General features: G+C 49.6%; 1 protein-coding gene across 1 annotated transcript; it reads left to right on the top strand.

The window, feature by feature from the left end:
- Window positions 1-1,230: 1,230 nt before the first annotated feature.
- On the top strand, window positions 1,231-5,064 carry LOC309447957 (SUN domain-containing protein 3-like; the record flags this gene model as incomplete). The annotated part of the gene is made up of 6 exons (XM_082069101.1): window positions 1,231-1,250; window positions 2,517-2,575; window positions 3,010-3,215; window positions 3,790-3,874; window positions 4,264-4,379; window positions 5,047-5,064. The coding sequence occupies exons 2-6, from the start codon at window positions 2,521-2,523 to the stop codon at window positions 5,062-5,064; spliced, it is 480 nt and encodes a 159-aa protein (XP_081925227.1). The 5' UTR covers window positions 1,231-1,250; window positions 2,517-2,520.
- Window positions 5,065-11,432: the final 6,368 nt, after the last annotated feature.

The following is an 11,432-nucleotide window of genomic DNA, read 5'->3' as shown; positions in this document are numbered from 1 at the left end:
TCTTCGTGCTCTGTCTTTATTCTTGCCCCGCTGCCTGTCCCATTGGTTCTGGCAATAGACCCCTGTCCAGCCCGCTCTGCCTTTTATTCTTCCTCTCTTCCTCTTTTCTGCTCCTTAACCCTCCTTTCCTCTTCCTCCAGCTCACTGTTGGTTGTCTCCCTTTGTAACCCTCTTCATGCTCATCTTACCTTTGCTTTATTTCTCAGTCCCTTTGTTCTCCTCTCTGTCCTGCTTTTTCTCCATCGGTACATCTCCCTCCCTGTCCCTGTCTTCCTCTGCCCCACCTTCTTTCTTCTCCTCTCTATACCCCAACACTGTCCTGCTTCTTGATTTTTCTCTTTCTTCCTCCATGTCTCATCACGGCTTCTCCTCCCTATTCCTCTTGATCTCTTCATCTCTCCACCCTTTACGCCATGTGTTTTCTTGCTCTCTCGGCTCCTCTGTCTTCTCGCTTGTCTGATTTGTCTCTTTCTAGTCCTCTGTCCTTCTCCCCAGCAGCTTCAACTGAATGACCAGGTGTCCGTGCTCTCTGGTATTTCCTGAGCGCTGCCCTGGGGAAGATCTGTGTCTGTAGGGCTGGGGATCATTTAGGAGCTGGTCTCCTTCTGCAGACGGCAGAGCCGGGTGTAGTTATGGCAGTAGTTCTGTGAACTGAGCTTGTCCTGATGTACTCGAGTGAAACCAAACTGGCTGAATATGGTTTTCTTTGCAGCTCTATTTCCAACCTACGTGATCTGCACTGGAGAACAAGAGACCTTGTGCTGTTTTCAAGATGTCAGTGGTTGCAAATCAGCTGAGAACATCACTGCCTTAGTGATGAGGCCTTTTGGTTGTTGTTTTCTAACACCGTCTGAACTTTGGTCAGCAAGAGGAAGAGTGGTTGACAGAGTCTGTATTCTGAGAGTAATGTGTTCCTCTACATTTCCCATCTTTCCATGGTGAAGGATTCCTTCCCTTGCAGAGAGGACTGCAAGACTTGCTCCTGTCAGGTTGGACTTTGCCTCCACACGTGGCGCAGCCTCTTCCATTGTGACATCACCCACTGCCACTGATGTCACAAAGCAGCATCAGCGCTGAGGTCGGCACAGCAGGGTATAAGACCAGGGGTCTCCCTGCGCCTTGGTCACTCTCGATCTTGAGGGAACTGCGATTGCAGAGATTTTGGCTCACTCCAGAGCGAGCGAGATGCTTGTTACCTGCACCTCAGCAGGTACCAAGAGACAGACGGAGACGGCTGAACGTCTGAACGGGTATGTTTGAAAAATCCTCCTCCCCTTTCCCCAGGTGTTTTTTTTCCACCTCGTCAGCTGGGGTGGGTGGAGGGTTGACAGGAGAGGAACACGAGGGCAGCCTGAGAGCTGGGTCTGGAGCTGCTGGAAGGCAGCAGCCGCCTTTCAGTCTCTTCATGAACGCAAGGGCTGGGCCCAGAAGCCTTTGATCTCTGCAGAATGAGGGACAGCTCCATTTTGGATGGGACAGAGAGAGTCCCAGCGGTGGCCCAGACACAGCCTGCCGCAGTAATTGTGAGAGCTCAGCTCCGTCCTGCATTGTGCTCTGCAGGGTGGGTTCTGTCCCTGAGCCTGCTTGGTTTTCCTCTCCATTGGGACCAGAAGGACACCAGCGTGTCCTCTGTTGGCCGTGGGTCTGACTTGTGTTCCTGACAGAGGAGGTTTCCTTGGGAAACCTGGTCAGCTCCTCACCAGGGCTCTGCCTCAGGAAAGGGGCTCAGGATCCTCTGAGGGGTGCAAGGAGTTCTCTAGGAGAACAAAAGGGGTTGTTTATTCCTGATGAGTGTATGCTGGGAGCCTGTTGAGAGCCTCCTGGAACAGGCAAGAGGAATTTCCCCCTTGCAGAGCAGTGTGTGCTGTGTCTTGGCAGATCAGGCTCAGGGCAGCAGGGCCCAGACACCAGAGGGTTTCTTTGGCACTTCCTTGGTTGCCCGTTGCTTGCCAGCACACATTGACATTCAGCCCTCCCTCCCTCTTTCCAGTCTGCATTTGTCTGCAGTTCTGCCAAGAGAAGGGCCAGAGATAACCCGGCTGCTAAAGAAACGCTGCGAGAGGGGAGACACACACCCCCCTGGCAGCTGTTGGACTGTAGGGGCACAGGCTGAACCTTCTCTTGAGAGGGTGGAGAACAGGAGCAGCACAAGTGCCCATTGGATGCTGGGCAGGAGAAACAGGCATTTGTTATGTCCCTTCCATTTCCAAAGAATCCCTGTCCAGCCCCACAGATGTGAAGTGTGGACACAAGTCCTGTTGCACTTCCTGCTCTTAGTCCAGAGTCCATCTTGAGCCCTTTGTCCCTAAGGAAACAATCGTTGCTGTGACAAATCCCCCACTGGTGCAGCTGGTGACACCTCCAGCAGTGACTGGAGCTGGTGCAGGACCAAGCCAATGCACACGGCAGGAACGCCAGGCTCCAGGGCTGCAGTCCCTGCTGCTGCTCTCCAGTCTGCTGCTGATCTGCACGTGTACCACCAGCTTCACCAGCCTTTTCCTTTACCTACTCTGCAGGAAGATGAAGGCACTGAAGGCATCGACCCTGGTGCTGCTGCTTGGTCTCTTCTGTTTTGGTGAGTCTCTGCAGAGCTCCAACCTGAGGACGGTGCTTCAGGAGGTACTCGGGGCTCCATCCTGCCCTGTTCTGCAGCCCTGCTGTGAGCAGAGGAGCTCAGCCAAGAGCAGAAAGTCCCCACAGAGCTGTGCCAGTCCCTGCTCCAGCGGGACGGGTGTGGGTGAGGAAGGGCTGAGCCAGTTCCCTTCAGCCCAGGGAGAGGCCGTGCCTGAGCTCTCCTGCCCCAGGGGCTGAGAATCTTCTGCAGGACAAGGAGCACAGTCCAGGGCAGGGAACGTCCATCTATTGCAGAACCCATACACCACGACGGCCACTGTCAAAGGCAACAAGAGACAGTCAAGGCACTTGGGAGAGACACAGAAAGGGGAGAAGGTAGCCCAAGGCATAACCCCGCCTTAGACCAAGTTCTAAGCTCTGGTGTGTGTCTGACAGGAGTTTACCACGTGGGACGACTTGGCGCCTTAACCTGGAACACTGCAAAAGAGTTAGGAGACCTGAGCGAAACCCTGTCCCTGCCCGTCCAGCTCCGTAAGCTTCAGGAACAACTTTATCATCTGCGCTGGAGCGCAAAGGATGTTGCTGAGCTGGCTCTACAAGAAGGATTGAAGAAGGCAAAGGTCCCAGGCTTTACCGGACGGGTAAGGGCACAAGGCAGAAGGATCTGCTCAGGGGTTTTATCCTCTGTCCGCACGTATCCTACTCCATTTCCTGTCACAGCCAACAGGCTGGTGCTGCTGCAACAAGTGCTGTCATGGCCACGCTTCCTTTTCCTGTTGCTCCACACTTCCTTATGGGGAAGAAAGAGCCCTGACAGGCATGCCAGCTGTCTGAGTCGCACCTTCCTCTGCGTCCAGATCTGTGGTCCTCCTCAAGGGAGGGCTGGAAAGAAGGAATGGTCTGAGAGGTCCAGAGTTAAGCCAGGCCTATCTCATGCCCAGAAAGCTTGTCTGTCCTTGCTGCCTGGCCTGGGGCCTCTGCACAGGAAAAGCCCCTTCCCGCAGCTCCAGCATTCAGAGCACTGCAGTGAGCAGCCCCCGCTTTCTGATCCTGTCAATCACAGCAGAGCAAACTCGGGAGGCTTGCAGGCAATTTGGTTGTTCCTTCCATCTGAGATGGACCTTGTCCCCATTCACCTTGGCTGGCCTTGCAGGGGAGCTGCTTGCCCCATTCCTTTTCCTTCTAACAGGCGCTCTCCTTTGTGTTCCTTCCCAGGCTGTTCACGAGATCATCAATCAAGCTTTGGAGAAGCTGGAGGAAATCCACGTCCCGATGCCGGATTATGCCCTCAAATCAGCAGGTGCCGTGACATTTTACATACAAACCAGTTCCAATGCGCTTCCTGTCCAGATTGACAAGATGGGCATTGGAACATGCCCAGGGGTAGGAGAGAAGGGGTGAGAAGTCAAGGGTCACCTCGTGCCCTAAAAGTGCCCCCACTGACAGAGCCTGTAACAGGCCAGACCCCATGGGAAGCACAGAAAGGCTGGTTCACAGTCTTGCCTATTTCCATGGCCAAATACGACAGTTTGGTGACTCCTTGCTATGTGTTTCAGAGGGGTCATGCCATCAAGACAAAGGGGAACCCACTGTAGGACATGAATGACAACTGAGAAGCCTTTTTCAAGTCAACAGTGTAATATACCTCCTGACACTGCCTGGTGATCATGCTCATGTTTTAATTTCCAGGGGCTGCCGTCATTCTTTCCAGGACTTCTCCATCCCTCCGGACTGCCAAAGCAAAGGTGTTCCTGTATTCCCTGCCGATAATGGATTACATGAGGTCTCCTGAGCTGATTCTGGAGGTAGGAGCACCAAGAAACAGTAAAACAAAGGTCAGGAGAATGAACTGCTGCTCAGAGTTGCCTTCCCCTGTCTTTGCTCCTCGAAGCTTCTTCTCCTGCCTCCTTCTTGCATGGACCTGCTCTCCGCCTGTGTCTCCCTGCTGAGTGTTTCTTGTCCTTTCAGCCAGAAAATCATCCTGGCAACTGCTGGCCCTTCCCAGGGAGTCAAGGACACGTGTTGATCAAGCTGTCCATGCCGGTCATTCCCAGAGCCGTCACCATGGCCCATGTCTCAGGGACAGCGTTCCATGGAGAAAGTATCTCTGGAGCTCCAAAGGACTTTGCTGTCTACGTAAGTGACTTCTCTAGAGTGGGGGCTGGGGTTGCACAGCATTTCTAAGCAGGGGATGAAGATGGGTCAAGGATTTTGGTGGCCTGAAGCTTCCTTCTGTCTCTCAGAAGAAACAGGCTCCTTGGTGTTGCTTCCTTCCCATTGTATTCCTCTTTTATTCAATGTACCACTCAAAAAAAAGCTTCTGGGGCAAGATGCTACTCCAGGAGCCACAGGGAAAAGGAGCTGGCACAGTGCATGGTCTTAAACCTTTTTGGCTTCCAACCCAAGTGGGATTTGTGATCCTCAGGTTACCTCCCTCCCACTGGGAGCGTCTGCTCCTTTTCTGACTGCCAGCTTGGACTCGTTGAGTAGGCAAGTGTGACGTGCTGCCCACCTGCAGCTTCAGGTCTTTTCCTTGTGCCCATGGTCCTTGGACTACGTAGCTGAAATAACCCCGTACTTCACTGACTGAAGTTTAGTCTTCCATGGTGCCTCAGACGCTCTTGTTTTCTCCACCCCTGTCTCTCTGTAGGGCTTCAAGGAAGAACACGAGGAGCAGGGAACGTTCCTGGGACAGTTCACTTTCCTGGCGGCGCTGAATCCCAGTCAGACCTTCCAGCTGAAGGTATGGGGACACAGAGGGAGGAGAACTGCAGGAGAGGAGGAGAAATGCGGCTGGATGGGGAGAGGCTTCCCTGCCAAAGGGCTACAGGCAGCCCTGTCCTTGAGCGAGTGCCACGCTGCCTTTCTTCTGCTTTAACTTCCTGGTGACAGATGCCTGGACTGCTGGTCTTCTCTTTCATTTTGTGTTTAAACTTCAGTGCTTAGAAGCACCACAGCTGAAGCTGGAATCAGCTTGACTGTCTGGACCACAAGTGCACACAAGCGGCCACATCCCATAGGATGCACGACTGCTGGTCTGCCAGTTAGAGACCAGAAATACTGGGCTTCCTGATGGTTCAGTTGGTGCAGGCAATGACCAGTGACAGGGAGGCCATTCTGTTTCCATGACTTCCAAGAGAAGGCAACGAGACATTATACTGACCCCAGCCCTGGGTCTTCTGACTGTGGAAGCCTGTGCCCCAAAGCAGGCGAGAGCTTTCCAGCTTTGCTGAGGGATGTGGTAGCTGCTCCTTCCTTGGCTGTTCTCATGGCCCAATGAGGTGGAGCAGGATAAGAACGTCTTGACCACGACAGGTCAAAGCCCCCGCGGGGCAGCAGGAAGGAAGCTGTTGAACAAGGCCGTCGCTGCGGCACTTCTGTCAGTGCTCACGTGCCAGAGAGGAAAAGGCGACTCATTTCTTCTTGTCCTTGCAGAACGAGCTCCCTGGGGTCGTGAATTACATCAGGCTGCAAGTGCTGAGCAACTGGGGCCACCCGGACTACACCTGCCTGTATCGGTTCAGGGTGCACGGTGATCCACCCAAACATGGGGGAGACACGGCAGTTTCAACTATCAATAAATTCCATTAATTTTCACTCAGTCGAGTTCCATTCTGCTTTGCCTGTGACACTGACTGGTCCTCCCTGAGCTCACTGGAGCTCCCCGTCCTCCTCTCAACCCACCAGCTTAATGAAGACTTCAGGAGTACACAGCAAGATTTTCCTAATTAAAAGAAACAGGAAAACTCCATAACAAATCTGCAGAAAGCCTGACATCCACGCACGTGTTGCCTACACAGGAACATCAGCAAGGCCCTGCCTGTACACTAAAGGTTAAATTAATGGACAGGTTTCCTGTGGAGGAAGCAACTAAGGATAGACGGAGTGGAACCATCTGTTGTTACCTGTTTTCACAAGAAGCAGGTGCTGCTTCATCTTCCATCTTTCAGTCTGTTGTTGATGAGAAAATAGAAGTGTGTTTTTTTGTAAGAAGGAAACCTTAATAGGAAAGTTCGTTCATGGACTTCTTTGCCTCTCTGGGCACCTATGGACTTAATAGCCCAGGAACCATTACAGAGTCATTAGCAAAGCATCCCAGGACACTTAAGAGATCCCATAACCACAGGAGTCTGTCTTTCCTTTTCACCTGCGTTCCCCAAGCCCCAAGGCAGGAGCAGACAGAGCAGTCGTGCGCTCGGGCCGCACCAGGGAGGAGAGAGCAGGACCAGCGCTTGGCACCCAGGGCTGGGAACAGCAATTTGTGCTCTGAGCTGGGGCTTAGTCCATGTGCAAGCGCAGCACGGATCCAGATACCAAACTGAGGGTGTCAGTTCAGGACTGACTGGGGCTGGTGTCCCTCGGGGCAGCAGCAGGAACCACTCTGACCCTGGTTGTGGGGCTGTCCCTGGGCTGAGCCGTCGGGCCCAGGGCTGCTGAATTGGGCCATGCTGGGGCCCAGGGTTGCTGAGGTTGACAGGTCCCCCGGGTATGTCCGTGCTGGGAGACACCTGCTCCTGCAGCACCCCTGGTCCTGATCCTGAGCCTGGTCCATCCTCACCCAGAAGTACACTTTAGTTTGTTTTTTTTTTCTTAAAATTGAAGATAATTCACAGAATCACAGACTGGACTGGGTTGGAAAAGCCCTCAGAGATCATCCAGTCCAAGCCTTGGTCTAACTCCAGTCCGTTTACTAGATCATGGCACTAAGTGCCATGTCCAATCTCAGTTTAAAAACCTCCAGGGCCGGTGAGTCCAGCACCTCCCTGGGCAGCCATTCCAATGCCTGACCACTCTCTCTGCACAGAATTGCTTTCTAATCTCCAGCCTCAATTTCCCCTGGCAGAGTTGAAGCCCATGGCCCCTTGTCCTATTGCTGATGCCTGGGAGAAGAGCCCAATCCCCCCCTGGCTAGAACTGCCCTTCAGGTAGTTCTAGAGAGTGCTGAGCTCAGCTCTAAGCCTCCTCTTCTCCAGACTAAACAACCCCAGCTCCCTCAGCCTCTCCCCATAGGGCTTGTGTTCCAGTCCCTTCCCCAGTCTTGTTGCTCTTCTCTGGACCCTCCAGCACTTCAATCTCTTTCCTGACCGGAGGGGCCCAGAACTGAACACAATACTCCAGGTGTGGCCTCCCCAATGCAGAGCACAGGAGAAGGATCACTGCCCTTGGCCTGCTGACCACGCTGGTTTGGATACAGGACAGGACACCATTGGCCTTCTTGGCCACCTGGGCACACTGTTGGCTCATGTTGAGCTTCCTGTCCATTAGTCCCCCAGGTCCCTTTCTGCCTGGCTGCTCTCCAGACACTCTGTGCCAGCCTGGAGCACTGCAGGGGGTTGTTGTGGCCAAAGTGCAGGACCCGGCACTTGGCCTTATTGAACTTCATCCCATTGGAATGGGCCCATTTTTCCAGTCCGTCCAGATCCCTCTGCAGAGCCCTCCTGCCTTCCAGCAGGTCCACACTCCCTCCCAACTTGGTGTCATCAGCAAATTTGCTGATGATGGTCTCAATCCCCTCATCTAAATCGTCAATAAAGATGTTAAACAGGACTGGACCCAACACTGACCCCTGGGGACACCACTAGTGACTGGCCGCCAGCTGGACGCAGCCCCATTCACCAGCACTCTCTGGGCCCGGCCCTCCAGCCAGTTCTTAACCCAGCAGAGAGTGCACTTGTCCAAGCCACGGGCTACCAGCTTTTGCTCGAGTATATTATGGGAGACAGTGTCAAAGGCTTTGCTGAAGTCCAGATAGACCACATCTACAGCTTTCCCCTCATCCACCAGGTGAGTTACCTGATCATAAAAGGAGATCGGGTTGGTCAGACAGGACCTGCCCCTCCTAAACCCATGCTGGCTGGGTCTCATCCCTTGTCCATCCTGAAGGTGCTGTGTGATTGCATTCAGGACGATCTGCTCCATAACCCTGCCAGGCACCGAGGTCAGGCTGACAGGCCTGGAGTTGCCAGGCCTGGAGTTGCAGCCCTTTTTGTGGATTGGGATAAAAATGAAATATTTTATGCTTTAAAGTGTGTGTACAGCATATTTCAGTTAATTCTGAAAGTTGTGTTGCACAGTTCATTTAGTTAATCACATTGTTCTGCTGCCCTACTAAGGTGGCAAAATCTCCAGATCAAACTCCGACTGAGCCCTCGAACATCCAGCAAACAGATGAACCATCTAAGAATCCGGCTTTCACATGGAAACAATGACTTTCTAGAATGCATGAGTGTTGCTGTTGACATTAAAAGTCCTCTGAAAGGCCAAAGTAAAACTGATAGTATCTATTTCTTTTAGTAATTGTGCATTAAATATAGTCTGTAAAAATAATTTCAATTATCAAATTTTCAAAACAGATAAAATTTATTGAAGGCCTTTATACGTGACCATGCAGAGCATGCTTTTTTAATTTCCATTTCTATCAGTTCTGAAATGTTACAGTGTACTTCCTGCATCTTATTTTTTTTATTTGCCGCTTTTTCATCTTTAGATTTTCCAGTTGATTTTTCTTGTAAACTAACACACTCATTTAATCTCTTTCTCATGTCTACATATCGTTCTCCTTTGTTATTCTCTTCCAAGTCTCTTTGGCTCCTCTGTAAAAATAGATATACATAACTTTTTGTACATAATTCATTAGAGCAAAACTATCTACTGTTTCAGAAACATTTTAAAAATTAAACTTTGAGCAGGTCTAGAAGCAACAGGGAAAAACAATCATCCTACTGTAATTCACCCATGCTTGAAAATGTCCTGCTCAAGTTTTTTTTCTCTAAAACCTTCCCAAGCAGATACGGAACTTGCACAAAGAACCCAAATGCAGCAGCAAACCTGCTGGAGGGATCTCACAAGGTGGTTTTAGGTTGGTTGGATCTATATGGTGCCTCACCAGAATTTGTATCTCAGGCTGGAATCAGAAGGCCTAGTACAGAATATGGAACTGCCCTGGGTAAACTCATCCTGACAGCCGGGTCACCTGGGCTTTGAAACACAAAGTCACAAAGCTGAACTTTTCTGAGCAGCCCGTTTTGGACTGATCTCCTAGAGCAAGCTCACGCTCTCCAAAAACTGATGGGACCATCCTAAAAAAAGTGCTACTGACCATCTGCTCTAGAACAGAGCACCAGTGAAACGATGAACTCAAGAAAGGGCCGTGCTCAACAGCGTTCAAACTGCACCTCTTTGCCCTTGCAGGAAGAACTTTCAGTGAAAGCCAGAAGGCCAAGCTTGCAAGAACTATAAGGACACTCTGCTAGTCCACATTTCAAACTGCGCAACTGCAGAGCAAAGTCCCCGTAACGTCTGTGGGGAACACGGAGATGGGAGATAAGAAGGAAACGTCGCAATGGAGCACAGAGTGCAGACCAAGGCTCTGGCCATTCCTACAAGGGACATGAGATAGAGACTCTAATGCTTTGCTTTCATCTCAGTAATGCTGTGAAACATCAGACATCACGGGTTGGTTATACAGTCAAAATTACATGTCTGCAAACAAACAGAACTATTCTCTGTTCTTTCAAATGACTCAGCATTGCTTAGAATCTTGTGCATTTTGGCAGCAAATGCTTTAAGACCAATTTTACATTTTCTAGGTGGGGAGAGATGTTGCTTTGCAAAAAAGAATTAATCGTAAAAATATCAAACAGTTCCCCGAATGGTTGTTTCAAACTTACAGTTTGCATTTTCACATGGATTTCTTTTCCTCCAACGGGGAGCATTGCAAAGTCCTGAAGTATATTTGTCTGTGGAATAAACATAAACATTGTTTCTTAATTTCAGCTCCAGTTTCAGGAAAGACTCTCTAAGTCTGATATGTGAATTAAATACTCTATCAGTTGAAGTATCAATGAAAGCATCAAGTGAATCCTACATCATCTCTGAAATACAAGCCACTGTTAAATACAGACTTTCTCCAGTACTTTATAGATCATGTGTAATCTTGCAGCGTTTCCTCAAGCTCACGGGATCTTCCAAAGGAGGCGATTCTGCCACGGACACCTGCGACTTGAACAAAGTCAATATTCTTGTGTTGAAAATCTTCCCAAAGGCATCAATTGCTTTTCAATTAAACAAACCCATAATCCAATCTCCTCTTTTATCCCTGCTTGTGCAAACACTCGATATAAGGCAATGGGATGGTTTTGTGCTGGGCAGCTGCCTGTGCATCAGAGTAAGCTGCCCAATGACTGTTTTCTGTGAAACTTGGCTAAAAATATGAATTCTCTTATTTTCTATTAATTCCATCTTAATTACATTAATTCAAATCATTAATTGCAAAATAATCCTATGATTTTCAGTTTAAACACAACATGTAAGCATTACCATAGCTTTCCGTTTGGGTCGAAAATCTTCTATTTGTGTCAAGCTGATTCTTTGGTTTGGAGCATTTCCCACCATATGGCTCAGGTGCTGCTGAAAAGAAAATTGGCAACAATGGTAATGGTGGTTGTTATGACAAAAATTAATAATGTTTCCTCTGTAATCTCTATACCAATTTGTCTGCATTTAGCCAAAACAAACATGAAAAGAAAACAAAGAGACAAACAAACAAACCCAAACCAAATACACACAAGTATTAATGCCAAGATGTGGCAGTGATGTTGAGATTCATTTAATTTAACTGTATTCATGGTAACATTGCAAATAAACTCTCTGAGGAGGTTCCTTTTATTGAAAATTCGAGATAGGGAGGCATCTCAAGATGGAAACTCAACTCAGCTTAAGCGAGATGACTGAAACTGGTAAGATGAAATAACTTTCTTCACTTATGATTATTGAAATTTTTTACCACTAAATTTCTACATGAAGTGACAGATTAGATAGTTAAAAATAAAGTGAAAGATGAAAAATTATGGTCACAT

The sequence above is a fragment of the Streptopelia decaocto genome (genome assembly GCF_964273445.1).
Source record: "Streptopelia decaocto genome assembly, chromosome: 19".
Taxonomy (NCBI): Eukaryota; Metazoa; Chordata; class Aves; order Columbiformes; family Columbidae; genus Streptopelia; species Streptopelia decaocto.
This window is presented reverse-complemented; position numbering and strand designations above follow the sequence as displayed.